Here is a 15,136-nt window from a genome sequence, read left to right on the forward strand (position 1 = left end):
AGACTTAGGAGTCTGTAGGACATCCCAGAGTCCACCCGGCTCGGACTCATGTTAGGAGTCTGTAGGACAACCCACAGTCCACACAGCTCAGACTCATGTTAGGAGTAGGAGTCTGTAGGACATCCCAGAGCCCACCCAGCTCAGACTCATGTTAGGAGTCTGTAGGACATCCCAGAGTCCATCCAGCTCAGACTTAGGAGTCTGTAGGACATCCCAGTCCACCCAGTGTTAGGAGTCTGTAGGACATCCCAGACTCCACCCAGCTCAGACTCGTGTTAGGGAAAGTAAAGGTGGCTGGACAAAGTGCTGACCACACAATCCCATCATGTGCAGAGGACACTGAAACAGGAGAACTCTACTTCACCGACCCCGTGGACCATAAGGTGCAAAAGGGTATTTTATTATTTACTTCTTCTAATGTTAAATAACTTTTATGGGAATCTTCTCCTTAAACTTCAACACATAAAACAAATAATAAAATTAATATAATAATTATACAGGTCTATATAGTTGTTTTTTTCATAATAGAAGCCATTTAATTCTGGTAAACCCAGTTTTAAAAGATTTTAGTCGAACAAATACACAAATAGTTGATAACACAGCACAGGTTCAGAAATATTTTAAGTTTTTATTAATAAAAATTGATAACATTAAGATTTTAAAAAATCTATTTCAAATAATAATATATGAGGAAGACAATTGATATATGTTTGAGGGAAAATATAGTACAAAACAAAAGAAAACTAATTAGCTACTTTGATTATCTATTATTTTAGTCTGTTTGTTAGAAACCTATATTAAAAGGAAAAAATTCTATTATAAACGTTTGCATAAATCATTAAAAATTATTAAGATTTATATACAGTAACATAAGAAAATGTTCATGTTTTAATTTTGTTCATAATGAATGTTTGTTCATGCATTTGTGGCAAATGTTTTAACTCACTTTTGACCCAGATACATACAACTATAACTAATTTTTAATCAAATTAGATATTAAATTAGTTAATTAAATTCAGATTTAAAAAGGGGAGATAAGTTTTAATATCAAAGGGTATACAACTTTCTTTTCAAGTTTTAGATCAAATGATCGGGTTTAAAAACAAATAATATTGCTCATATGTAATGGCCATTTCATTATAAGAACTAGCTGAATGCAAAAAAAAAGCCTACTAATTGTATTAAAAACATAAATATCTACTTACTATCTTAAGTTTCTATTTTCAATGCTTTTGAAAGCTTATTACTATCAGGGGCCTAAAGATTTTTATTTTAGTTTTATTTAAAACTGATGTTATGGAAGATATAATATAATAAGAACAGTAAATTCTATTCTTTTACATTTTTCTTGGCCAAACTGTTGTGGTGTATAATTGTTCACCATTACCATTGATTAAGATTAAAGTCATATTGGACTGTGTAACTTCAGCATAAACAAATCCTCCTTTAGACACAATACTACAGTATCTGTACAGTGAGGATCCCGGGGGCACCACGCCAGAGTTGTTTAAGCAGGGGCCGACTGTGCTGCCCATTCCAGATATAATATAATCAATGTTATTTCCTGCTGATGATTTAACTTGCAGGTGCTGTGAATGCAATGTCATCTATTTATAGAAATGGCTCCAAGCTAAACATTAAAATTTTTTTTTTTTTTAAATTTACCATTATTACTATTTTTTAACACTTGTTAAATAAAAATCAAATGGACTTTTACATATTATTTAAATATTTATAAATTTTTTAGATTCAAAATTTCTATTTTAGAAAATATCACCTCAAAATTGTGTTCATGTCCTGCCAAGTATCCACTGGCTCCATAAGTATCTAACATAGGTTGAAGCTTATCCACCAGACAAGGGGTGGATCCATGATAGGATGTTGAATAGATGGGATAGTGGCCAGCAGCAAATAAAAAGTCTGACCTATTCATTATGCATATCATTAATGTACAGTTTGCATAATTTATTCTAGCCAGTAGTTTAGGATGATAATAAGATTACAAGTTCATTGCACTTTAAAAAATGTTAACAGTATCTAATTCAACAAATCAGTTTAAGAATTTAAGAAAAACTTAAATAATACATTGCTAATTTAATGTTTAGTTGTTTATCTTCGTTTTGTTTTTTTAATTATCTGATCTAAGCTACACCTATATAGAAAGGTTACATTTTGTCACAGAATTAGTGTAGGACCCTAAAAATGCTTAATTGTTCTGCTTACTTGCTCATTTTTAAAGCATTTTGCACAAAATCCCATTGAGCATCAGCTATCTTTTTGTCAACTGGTTCTTTTGGCTGTCTCATATCATCATCTCTTGTATTACCACATAATAAAACAGTATCTACAAATACTATACCCAACTGTGCTTTACTATTTGGGATTGGGAATTCCTTGTAGTAATAAAGACTTGGAAATATCCTGAAAAATGTTGCTTTGGTTACAAATTTTGTACAGAACTGCATTTTTTTTAAATTAATTTTAACACAATTTTAATTTACATCCATGAAACTACCAAATTTTTAAATTATTAACTGAGTACCGTGTAAAACTAGAAATACAGGGACCAATATTTAAGAATTTAGATTTATTATAATTTTGCTATTACTTTAATGAATATATATATAAATTTTATTTTATTTTTTTAAATACTGTCATGTAAGTCAGTGGTTATTTAAAGTGTAGTTAAATACTCCGTATTTAAAGCATTAGAAGTGAGTTTAAATTATATAAAACACTTGTATGTAATGGTAATGCCATTCTTACTTTAAAAAGTTTGGGGGAGGGAATTATTTGAATAGATGTACTATTTAGACCTATATCTTGTTCTGTTTTTTATTAATATTAATTCACAAAAGAATGGAATATTACCACAATTTAATTTCAAAAAGACAATTAGCCTAACATGTTTAGTTTTTTAATTTTATGTAGCTATACAAGATAACTGCTGGAAATGTTGACATAAAACAATTTATCTCCAGGAAAATAAAAAGGATCAGAAAAGCGGGTTAGGTGACAAGTTGTTCAAAAACTAAATAGTAATGGGTCAAAATGTGAAAACTTTCAATGCACCTATTAAAAGTTACACTACTTATGAACTGTTGCTGCCTTGTAAATATTAATTAAACAACGAAATAATCAATGCAAATCATATTAAGTCATTCTACTTCAAATAATTCATGTTTAGCAGTACAATTAATTCATTATATTATTAATTTAAATCTCCAAAACAATTCAGCACTAATCATTTTTTACTATAAAGTTATGAACCAGACATTTGGAGTTAAGCCATATAATTAGTTTAAAATATCAACGTCCTTCACCTTTAAGACTTACAAATAAATACATATAAAATAACATTTAATCTAGATAAAATATAGGGCAAGAGCTCAGTTATGGCACTGAGGAGAAGATTACATCTGTAATGCTAACATGGTTGCATTTTGTAGATGTTATAAGATTGTTAATATATAATTGTGGGGGCACTCTCTTTTGCTGCATGTTAGAAATGTTACTGGAAAAACATAACATACATATTGATGAAAACAAATAAAGTGAAGACGAATGACTAGTTAGTGGTTATCAGCAGACAAATGTTTATTACAATTCATTGTATAACAACATAATATGTTTGTTAAAGTTCAATGATTCAAAATCAATCAACTTTTAAATCATGCAGCAACACCAAAGTGAGTTAGTCAATCAAAAGTTAGCAATGAATGCAAAGATGTTAATGAAATTTTATTGTAATATTTCTTAAGTAAACTGATGTACCTGATTTACACAATCAATTATTTTTCTACTGGCATGAATTGGGTACTAGGCCTTGTGATAATGAATGAGTCAAATCTAATGGCCTCTAAGTTGCTTTTATAAATTTTGAAATTTATAATATTCTTGCTCATAAGTTTGAAGTTAGTATTTAATCTTTATATTTAAACTTATATTACATATACAAGTACAAATTCAATTGTACATTATTATAAAAGATTTAATAAGGCAATCTATTCCACACAACTATATAAAAAATTATAAATCATTCTTTTTCCACTGTAAATAGTATAAAAATGAGTATCAAAATGGAAAGCTGAAGTATAGTACATTTTCATGTAATCTTCTTGATTTTCCCTGAACATTAGGAAATGAGTATTGAAGAAGATCATCTAATTTCCCATACATCAATAGCATTTCAATAATCACAAGATTACAATAAAATTGTGATTGGTTAAAAAAATTAATTTAAAAATGTGATTTATAAAAAAATTTCTTTATCTGAAGAATGACTTTTAAAAAAAAACTTGACAAAAGTGATAAACTGAATTATTATTTGAAAGAAACTTCTAAACTTTACGGGGCCATAATGTGGTGGTATACAGTTGAACACCATCAGCAGTAATAAAGGTCAGTGTCATGTTACTGGTCGTAGTTTCTGCATACAGAAATCCTCCCTTGGATGCAATGTTTCCATAGTGGAACTTGAGAGAGTCAATGGGGACTGAACTGTTGTGAATGGTGCTAAAGTCAACAAAATTTGCCATTCCTGACACAAAGTAATCTAAATTATTTCCCTGTTCACTTTTGACATGCAGGTGCTGAAATAAAATGTAATCAGTAAACAACAAATTTAAAAGCCCCATATCTGTCTGTAAACAATCAGTTTTAAGAATGTCTCATGACAAAATGATTAAAAAGGTTATCTAATCAGATGGTGTCCTACATTAATTAACCTTGTGTGTAGAACTCTCATCTCTGGAGATAACAAACAGCTAGTTCTGAGATAAACCAATTAAGTTGTTTTTTTTATCTGATTCTAACTTTAATGCTGACATGTAGATATGTTTTGTACAATAGCCATTGATTAGGGTGCTTATCATTTCAAATTATATTTTTTAAACTGTTCATTTAAAGTAGAAAAAAAAAGCAAAGTACTTATAGTTGTAAAATGCTATTAGTTTTTGATGGACATATTACCTGTAAATTGTGGTCATGACCAGACAAGTGACCATTGGCTTTATAAGTATCCAGCATGGGATTTAGTTGTTTAACTAAGCAATCTGTAGGGCCATGCTCAGCTATAGAGTAGACAGGGTAATGACCAGCAGTGAATAAGTAATCAGCTCTGAAAAAATAATTAACAATTTTAAAAAAATATAATGAAATTATGCATAAACATACATAACTAGCATTTTAAAACCGAATAAAAATCATTCTGCAAATTTTTAGCAAGAAAGTTTTTATAAATGTTTAGAAATTTAAAAAAAAAAAAATGAATCAATGCTGATGGCTAAATGTGTGCAGTTTTCCTATATAAGTAAACCTACTAAATAAAGTTCAACTATGGGTCTACCTGCTCTTCTTTAAAGAATTTTCAATAAAAGCCCATTGCTCATCAGCTTTCTTTTTATTCTCTGGCCCTTGAGGCTGCATGGCAACAAAGTCATCGGTTGAGCCACAGAGCAGCACAGTGTCAACCATAACAAAACCAACCGAATGCTGTCCATCCGCAAATGGAAACTCTAGGTAGTAATAGTAGTCTTGGAATTTCCTAGAGAATCCAATTTACAACTCCCTTTACTGCTATTGCTCTTTGTGTTTACAACAAAGAACTTACAAAATAATTGTCTATTTAATTCAATGCAACAATATTCAAAACAATATCACTATTTACTTCTTGTAAGGAAAAAAAGTAATTTTTTTTTCTGAAGAAAATTGTTAGTCGTACAGTACAGTATCATTGGTGAAATAAGTAACAGCATTTCTGTGTTTTGAGATAAATGTTTAGAAGGTCTATGGGTGGGGAATAAAACAAAAAAAAAAGCTCAGGATTAAAGATGAGTTTAACAGACAATACTTACCATCTGTTAGAACGCTGAGTGTATAATATTTGGGCTGTGACATTACCATGATGGTCATGGTTCCCAGCAATAAAGTACCACGGAATTTGAAGGGATTTTGCAGTGTAAACATCTTCAAATGTGGCCTGTTTGTGGAAAGTATGCACAAATACTGGGATATATTTGATTTAATCAGGTTTTAATAATAATCACTACATACAACCAAAATCTTAAAACATCAACCATAGACCAGAGGCCATACAAAACCAGAGGCGACACAAAGAGCTTTACCTGAAATCTGAAATCATTAACATCTTTCACACCATCGTAATAAAAGTTATCTCCCAGTTCCATTACAAACTGGGGTGAGTAAAGGTCTGCAATTTTTCCCATTTCTGCAGCAGTTGATCTTTCATAGTAAGTACTGTATGGTGCATAATCAACTCCTCCCATATCCCCAATGATGAGGAACCGCAGACTGTCAACAGCATGGCTACCTTCTAAAAAGATATAATATAATGCTAAACTTTGTTGCCAATATTGAGAAGCACTCACCAGAATACCAAGTAGAATAAAAGAACAAATCTTTTCCTTATCTCAAGAAACTGATGAGAATGGCATTTACGTAAATTCATGTAAATACTTGTGTAAGCAAAAAACAGGTAGCACACATATTATCAAAACAATAATAGGTAGCATCATATATTATCAAAACAATAATAGCTAGTATCACATATTACAAGTTACTGGAAATTTATAAAACTTTGAGCCTTGAATGGAGTGTTTTGTGTTATGACTTAAAAAATGTAGTCACATTATCATTAGTTTAAAAAAATTGTTTAAACACTGTGTGGCAGCATGATCAGTAAACTAAAGCACAAAGAACATCAGCATTTGGCTGTTAAAATTAGAGAATATATAATATTTAAACAAATATATAACTAACATCTAGTGTTAAAGTTGAAAAGAACCCGACATGAACTGCAAACTCAGTCTTCCCCCCCCCCCCCCACACCCCTTGCTTGAATATAATACAATATACAAGGATGTAAAATTAATAAAATGCTAGATAGTAGATAAGGGGTTATCTTAAAGGATGTTGCACATTTAAAATAATTTCTTCTACTGCCTCTCAATCCTATCATCATCATACAAAGTCTCTTAAGTAAGAATCCCCTTCTCACCTAAGAGAGTGAGATTGTTTTATTAATGTATCACTGTGACACTTACTTTATAACTTTTAACTTCAACTTATTTGGGTTTATATTTAATATCATTTATCAGGATATTTAACTTAAAAATATAAAAATCAACATCTTCAATGGACATTACTGTTGACATGGATAAAAAATGTGTTTTTTATAGATTTTGCAATTAAAGCGACCGTAAAAATAATAAAAAATAAAACTTACGCTTGAAAATAATTCAGAAATTTAATATTTTTAGAATCACTGTTATAGAAGTTGCATATCCAGAGAACTTTAAAATAATTTTTTGACTTAAAGGCTACATTTCTATTTATTTTCATCCAGCCTAAGTTATTTATAACCTGAATTTTCACTTTTGTAAGACAAACATTGATTTGTTCTACAGGAACTATGCGGTCAATATTCTAAAAAACCCTCTTTTAAAAAAAAAACTCACGAGTAGCCTAATAAAAAAAGGCCTATTAGTACTTTAAACTTTGCCAAATACAATTTTTAAGTTAAGCCATTTTTCATGATTTTTGCTTTCAATTTCTGAGATAAATGTACACAATGAAATTGTTTTTGGCTTTTTTTTATTTTGCTTGGTTACCAACAATACTAAAAACATTCAATTAATTAAGTCATTAGACCTAGATCTACATCCAATCTTTAGTAAAGAGGAGTCCAACAAAAATCAAACAGAATTTTATTACTTATTTGTTATAGATCTAGGGCAGGCCTAACCAACTTAAGTACTAAGTAGTTAAGTAGGTTAAGTTTATGTTAAGAAATAGTGTACTACTACTTAAATCGGTAATCTATCTTTTTATGTACGTAAACTCGCCCGCGGCTGGTAATTTACGAAAAAGTTATCTCATTGTCAAGGCTTTAATAGAAGTATATTGTGATATATTTGTGTCAAATATTATAGATAAATGAATAATAAATCTAAATCAATGGCTAAATATATCAATATAGGCAAGAAATTAACTTTAAACAGCAGTGTTTGTGCGCAGGATTTGCTATATAAAAAGCAGCCATCTGTAAGTTAGAGTGGCTTCCCCTGAATCTCGCGCTATAAGTTTATAAAAAAAAACTTCAACAAGATGGCTGCTATTGTAAATGAGCAATGTTGCATCTGTTGGAAACATCACTAGTTTTCATTTATTACTGAAAAGTTTTAATTAAATTGTTTAAAAACAGGTACATAAATTAAACAAGGAAACATTTTTGTATTTTTCAAAACATAAATCCTCCTCAAAATGTGAAATAATTATTAAAATGTAAGGAGTCACCTGTTTTTCACATTACTAGTTGCTGGCGATTTTATGTACCTAAAACGATAGATTCAGAGTTTCTTCCAGGCATCTCTTCGGGGGGGCTTTGCCCCCCCGAAAAATTTTTACCGCCCCCCCGAACGAAATGAAATGTATATAATTTATATTGAAAATATATACTTTTAACAGTGTCCGCCCCCCCGAAGAAAGTTTACCGCCCCCCCGAAAATTTCAAGTGCCCCCCCCCCCCCCCCCCCCCCCCCCCCCCCCCCCCCGGAGAAAAAAGTCTGGAAGAAACACTGGATAGATTACCCATACTATTACTTACTAGATCTACTACTAGAATTAGAACTACACTTACTTACTTACTACTAATAGTAACTACTTAGTACTTAGATCTAGTACTTACTACTACACTGTAACTACAGTAGTACTAGTAGACTTAAGTACTAATAAGTAGTAAATAAGTACTCAAGTACTAGTACTAGTAAGAAGTAGTGTAGAAGTGTAGAAGATAAACTGATAAACCTATAATTTTTTTTAATAAGCTTAAGAATGATTAGCTCATTCATAATTGAGTTTAGATCTCTAGATAGTGTTTTTCTTTTTAAAAACTGCATTTATTACTATTACAACTTTCTTACTTGAAGTTAGGCAAATTAGGATTGAACAGAAAAGCAATTTGAACGACAGCTCCATTTTCGCTGACTGATATCACATGACTGCTACTCCGAAACAAAAACATACAATAGACTATCAAATCTAAATATAGCTAGCAGGGATCTATGATTTAAACAGTATCTTCAAACGACTGAGATCTAGTTTTTTTTTTATTTAAAAAATTAGATCTATATTTCATATGTATAAAAATTATGTCACACAAACATAAAATTTAATTTCTATAATACTGTTTTTAAAATTACAAGCTTGGCTAATGCACCATATAAGACAAATCTAGATTTAGATAAAAGTCAACTATAACTCCCGAAATGATGTCTGAGTTTATCATTACCATGTAGCAACCAAAATGGCAACCGTCTTAGACTCAAGACGAAATTTTAGACCTAAATCTAACTCTATATGCATTTACTCCCTAACATCAAGCGATTTAAAAGAAATAGCTGAGCTGGAAGTTTGTTTAAAACTAATAATCTACACATTAATATGCATTTTCTTTAAGAGGCCAAGTTACATTTACATTATGATTACTTTAGAAATGTTGATTTGTAAAATAAAAAAATAAGGTTAAATATTAAATAAATAGATTAAGATTGTTATTAGGCCTAATTATTAGTATATTAGACTATTAGTATTATTAGTAATAACTTATTACTACTTATAAAATAAGTAGACTAGTTAATATTATTAAATAATATTAGGCCTAATAATAATAATAATATTATTACTATTTTAAATATTTTAATAGATCTATATAATAATATTCCATAATACCCCTAATAATTAATAATAATAATATTGTAATATCATTATTATTAGCCATTATTAGGCTATAGTAATACTAGTATTAAGGCCTCTTGAGTGTGTCTATATGCCCCAAAGCATGCTGTATGAACGCCGTGAGTGTACGTTTATCCCCCTCCATAACCATTGTGAGGTAGAACACATCTCACCAATCTCCCAGGTGCCATGGGTGTCACGGGGCAATCTCAGGAGCCACTGCATGGTTTTTTAGTACTCACTCTGAGCTGCAGGTCACCCAACTGCTGTGGTGCCGAGGGACATGCCTGATTCAATTTAGTAGCCCACCTTATCCATAGTGAATATAGCACTCTTTAAAACAAATAGTACTTACTGTGGAGTTTGAGTACTAAATCTCACCATGCTAGTGTGCCAGAGAATGCACCTGATTTGATTTAGTAAATTACTATGGTAGCCCATAGTGTATGGCACTCTTTAAAACAAACATATGTACCATAATGCTCATATGGGAGTCTGGGTGCACCAGGTCACCTGACCGTCAGCGCACCATTGAACATGCATGAGTCTGATAGGCAAATGAAAACATAACACCACTTATATTCCAGTTCTAATCATTATTTGCCAGCACATCATACAGTAGTGATAATTAAAATCACCTACGGATATAAAAAGATTGAAAATTTTACTGACTTCTAAAATGTTTGACATAAAGCTAATGAGGGAAAATTGAAAGTTTCATAACTTATGGAAAAACATAACAGCAACATAGTTTTGCTAATTATTACATATCTGTAGTTGTATTGGGTTGAACTTTCATGCAAAGTTAACATTTTTAAAAATAGCTTAATTAAACCTTAACAACTTCGGTTAGGTTAGGTTTGCCTGTCGTTCCTCCTGGGACATAGGCTGCTGACAAGAGCTTTCCAGGCATCTCTGGGCTAGTCTCTCCAACTGTCCCCAGGCGTATCCAATCTTCTTTGTGTCTTCTTCCAGGTCACGTCTCCAGGTCTTTCTTGGTCTGCCTCTCCTCCTCCTGCCTTGTGGATTCCAGGTGAGGGCCTGTCTTGTTATGCTGGATACAGGCTTGCTGAGTGTGTGGCCAATCCATTTCCATTTTCTCTGGAGGATCTCTACTTCAACTGGCAGTTGATTTGTCTGTTGCCATAGAACATCATTTCTGATGTTTTTAGGCCAGCGAATTCACAGGATCTTTCTGAGGCATGCTTTTATTAATGATTGTATTTTCTTCTTATTTATAGCAGTTATTCGCCATGTCTCAGCTCCATAGAGTAAAACAGGTTTTACTAGTGTGTTGAAGATCCAGATTTTTATTCCAAGGGTTAAATCTCCAGAACCCCAAACGTTTTTTAGTTGGTCCTTATTTTTATGTCTGCTTCTGTCCCACCCTGCTTATCAACAATACTTCCAAGGAAGGTGAATCTATCCACTTCTTCTAGGGCTTCTTCTGCCAATGTTATAGGGTTGTTGTTTGATGCATTGACTTTGAGAACTTTACTTTTCCCTCTGTGGATGTTTAGGCCCAGGCATGGTGAAAAATTAGCAACCCTGTTGGTTTTAACCAAACCTTTACAACTGTGGACAGTAAATCAAACTATGTAACTAATACATTTCTACCCATTATGTTCTAGGAGAATCAGGCTAAGGAACTGCTAGCAAAGAAACTTGGAATACCTCCATGCTTTGATCCTGAAGACCAACAGAAACCTTTGTTTATTAGTTTTCTTTATGATAATTTAAAATTTGCTGCTGGTAAAGGCTTCCACTGGGAACATGTTCGCTTAGTTTTGAAATTTGCTCATGAGTATCTCAAGAGGATTTTGGGTTAGTTTTAAATACAAAAATTCTAAAAGAATTCTTTTACTTTCTTGAACATGTATAATGATTGTGTGTGTTTACTGTGTTTATTCAATTTCATTACTAGAAAACTTTTCAATGAAGTTGATTTCTAAGTGTTTCTTTATCTCCAACAGTTGAAAATCACAAGCTTGTTGATGCTATCCAAGACTTAAAGAGTCTTGAAACAATTTTAGAACCTTTATCAAGCAGACAAAAGCAGCAGTATGCAGATTTTATACTGGAAACTATACTCATGCATTATAATTTATATAAATATGCTTTTTCAAATCCAAGGGATGTCAACACTCAAAAGGTAAAAAGTCTTGATTAATCCCTGTTTCCCTTTTCATTTCAGCTATTTTAGTTTTCTAAAAAAAAAGGTATTAAAATTAAAGGAAATCCTTTGGCATTTTTTTTAAATGCAATTTTTATTCATAAATTCAAAAAATGACAGACAAAAATATTGGACAAAATAGTGTCATTATATATTTATCGCCTTAAGTTATGAATTTGTAATATGTCCTGAGATTTTTTTTATTTACACTATTTTAAAATGTAAACTTACATATGTATCAATTTTTGTTAGGTGAGCAAAGTGGTATTTGTACCAACTAAACCCCTACCTTTATACAAAGGAAAAGAAGCAGAAATATTTGAGTATGATGAACAAATTAAACAGCTTGATAATAAAGAAGCTGAAACCATATCAACCATAAAAGAAAAAATTTCATAGTAAGTGTTTCAAATTTACACAACATTAGATATACATTGTATTATAAATACTTTAATGAAAATAACTGAAAATGTGTGTTAGTTGTTTGTCATGTTAAATCAATCATTTGTATGCCAGATAAAAAACATTGAATTGCATTTTCATTTTTTATGAATCTATTTTTCGTCCAATCTATTTAGTTTCAAAGAAACCTTGGGTGAACATAACTTCTCTGAAGATATCAAGAATGTTCCTACCCCTTATAATAAAATGGTACTTTGATTTTGAATTTTATCAATTTGTATAAGTTTTAAGTGGGGTAAGAACTTTTCTTAGTACATTGTGCTTCTCTTTCATTTTGTTACTTTACTTTGTTGGGAAATCATCACACTAAAAAACTTTAATATTTCCTTTTAAATGGACCAAAATATTGAGGTACAAATTCATGTGCTACAATTTAGGGTTAAATGCAGTATTAGATGTAGAAGTTGAGGTTGGTAGAATAACATTTGCTCTCAACAAAAAGTTGTTTGTTCTTTATGACTGGTTAAGTTTATTAAAACAAAATCTCTACATTTAACTAAGAAAATTTAATTTTACCATTCATCAATTTTAGACTTTGGAGGAGTTAGTAAAAAATGTTCTTGGAGAAATTGTTGAAAAGAAAGAGGCTGAACTTCAACTTCATGTTGAACAAACATTTACAGACCTGAACTTTAAATGTGATAAAACTTCTGTCCCAAGGCCTTCAGTGCTAGGTAATAAAAAGTTTTAAATTATCCAGACTTGCAGTTAATTTAAAATAAACAGTCATGTCAGAAGTTATGAACTTGAAATATTTTTTCTCTTGCAGGTTCTCCACCCAGATTCAATCCAAAGCTGCACCTTGTCACCAGTAAACCAAACACAAGTAACAACAGTTTAAAATCTGATAAGAGAACCAACACCCCGGCAATAAAGACTAGAAGAGAGGGCTCTTCTACATCCAGAAAATCAGAAAACAAGAAAACTTAATTGTATATTTAAGTGGCCTAAATTTTAGATTTTGGTACCTGGAATAATGTTAGATGAGGCATTTTAAAAATACATATATATATGTATACTATCTGTGATTTAATTATACTTATCGTTATACTTAGGCACTTATGTGTAGTTTGGAGTTAAAAATTAAGGCCACCATTTCTAATTTGAAATAATAAGATGAAAAGTTTATTGGTTTAATAAGTTTGTTTTTAAAGAGTTTGAACCATATATTAAAAATATATTTGTAAATTTATTGATTTTAAGAAATTTTAAAACCACAAACTAGTAATTTCAAACATTTGCAAATACCTCTCAGAACAATCAGAGTAATTATGCTTATATTATTTGAGGCTGTTTTTCATGTTATATAAATGAACTTGTGATTTTGCTTTGCTCTAAAATCTAATGTTTTACAGTTATTTGTTGAGTTTTCTTTACACTTCTGGCTGCTTAGATATCAATACAGAATAAATAAACTGTAATAAGATCATCATTTAAAATGTTTACTAAGTTTAGGGTAGAGTTGTGCCCAGGGGCGGAACTACAGTGCCGCCAGACCCCGCAATGCGGGGGGGCCCACGCCATTTAGGGGCCCAGAGCCGACCATAATAAAAAAATGTATAGTTAAAAAAAAAGTACATTTTCTTTCATTTTTGACTTGATGGTTGTTTTGTAAAAAATTACCGTAGCTGCGGTTGGATTATCTTTATCTATAGATACCACCCCACGCTCTTGTATCTTCTTTTTCCCTTTGTTTTTAAACAACTGTGAAAGCGAGTCTTTCTCCTACAATTAAACTTATCAAAGAAAAGCAAATGTTCAAACCACTTCCATGACTTATTTCCCTTTTTTTTTTAAAAATAGTCAAATAGGGGTGATCATAAGCTCCTTTTAATAGATTTGTACTAAACAAATTAAAAAGCAATTACTTCTCTAAGTTATTATTTTTTATAAGTAATTACTAAAGAATAATATTGTATAAAAAGGAAATGTGTTGAAATGCATTAAATCAATAATATTTACGAAATTAATAATATAAATACAAAAAAAAATCATAAAAATAAACATAACACGAGACACCATTACTTAGACAAAGTTTTCATGTTTTATATTATTTTTGACCGTCAGAATGCTTTGAGGGCTTTTATAAAAAATTAATCAATACTGATTTTCACAAAACACACTAATGCACTTATACCAGAGGTCGGCAACCTGCGGCTCGCGAGCCGCAATTTTTTTTTGCGGCTCTTTTGATATCAAGATCCGGCTCTCCAGCTCCTTGAAAAAATACTAATAATCTTAATAAAAAAAATATTTGAAATGAAAAAAATGTTAGTGGCTCTTTAAAACCAGGGAAATTTTGAAAATTGTAACTTTTGGCTCTTCCGCTGCAAAAGGTTGCCGACCCCTGACTTATACACATGACATGATGTTGAAATTTTTTAAATTGATGTTTTTCAAATCCTGAACAAAAAATTTGCGGGGTGGCCCTTTTTTTCTAGTTCCGCCACTGGTTGTGCCACTAGACTGTCAGTAGTGTTGAGCTATTAGACTGGGGATCAGCATAGTCAGACAGGTGAAGCTCATTCTTTCTGAACCAAAAAGTCTCAAGTTCAAACCCCAGGGCAGATGAATCTAGATATCTGGGGGACAGCAGCCCTTCTAGGAGAGAAAACAACTGCTGCCTTGTAGTTTGTTCTTGGATGGACAAAGGCTATGGATGCAAATCCAGTAAGAAAAGCAGGCTGAGATCAAGTCAACTGTGTACAACTACAAGAGTGCATAACATTTCATCATCATCACTCC

The 15,136-nt window shown here is 31.3% G+C and overlaps 2 protein-coding genes across 3 annotated transcripts; one reads left to right on the plus strand and one right to left on the minus strand.

The window, feature by feature from the left end:
- Positions 1-674: 674 nt before the first annotated feature.
- On the minus strand, positions 675-9,047 carry LOC131928260 (tartrate-resistant acid phosphatase type 5). 2 transcript variants are annotated; one of them, XM_059284232.1, is made up of 6 exons: positions 8,943-9,047; positions 6,126-6,334; positions 5,856-5,980; positions 2,224-2,421; positions 1,778-1,925; positions 675-1,589 (listed from the first exon to the last, which is right to left on the minus strand). In XM_059284232.1, exons 1-6 carry the CDS (start codon positions 8,995-8,997, stop codon positions 1,338-1,340), a joined length of 987 nt encoding a protein of 328 aa, XP_059140215.1. In that variant the 5' UTR covers positions 8,998-9,047; the 3' UTR covers positions 675-1,337. The 2 variants fall into 2 exon arrangements, with proteins under 2 accessions (XP_059140215.1, XP_059140214.1); XM_059284231.1 differs by lacking the exons at positions 675-1,589; positions 1,778-1,925; positions 2,224-2,421 and adding exons at positions 3,573-4,592; positions 4,972-5,119; positions 5,348-5,545.
- Positions 9,048-9,300: 253 nt separating this feature from the next.
- Positions 9,301-13,820, plus strand: LOC131928297 (uncharacterized protein C8orf74 homolog). The gene is made up of 7 exons (XM_059284287.1): positions 9,301-9,430; positions 11,388-11,580; positions 11,730-11,908; positions 12,182-12,327; positions 12,508-12,580; positions 12,924-13,065; positions 13,161-13,820. The coding sequence occupies exons 1-7, from the start codon at positions 9,326-9,328 to the stop codon at positions 13,319-13,321; spliced, it is 999 nt and encodes a 332-aa protein (XP_059140270.1). The 5' UTR covers positions 9,301-9,325; the 3' UTR covers positions 13,322-13,820.
- Positions 13,821-15,136: the final 1,316 nt, after the last annotated feature.

Source organism: Physella acuta, unplaced genomic scaffold (assembly GCF_028476545.2).
Source record: "Physella acuta isolate Inbredline_101_S28 unplaced genomic scaffold, ASM2847654v3 ptg001480l, whole genome shotgun sequence".
Lineage (NCBI taxonomy): Eukaryota > Metazoa > Mollusca > Gastropoda > Physidae > Physella > Physella acuta.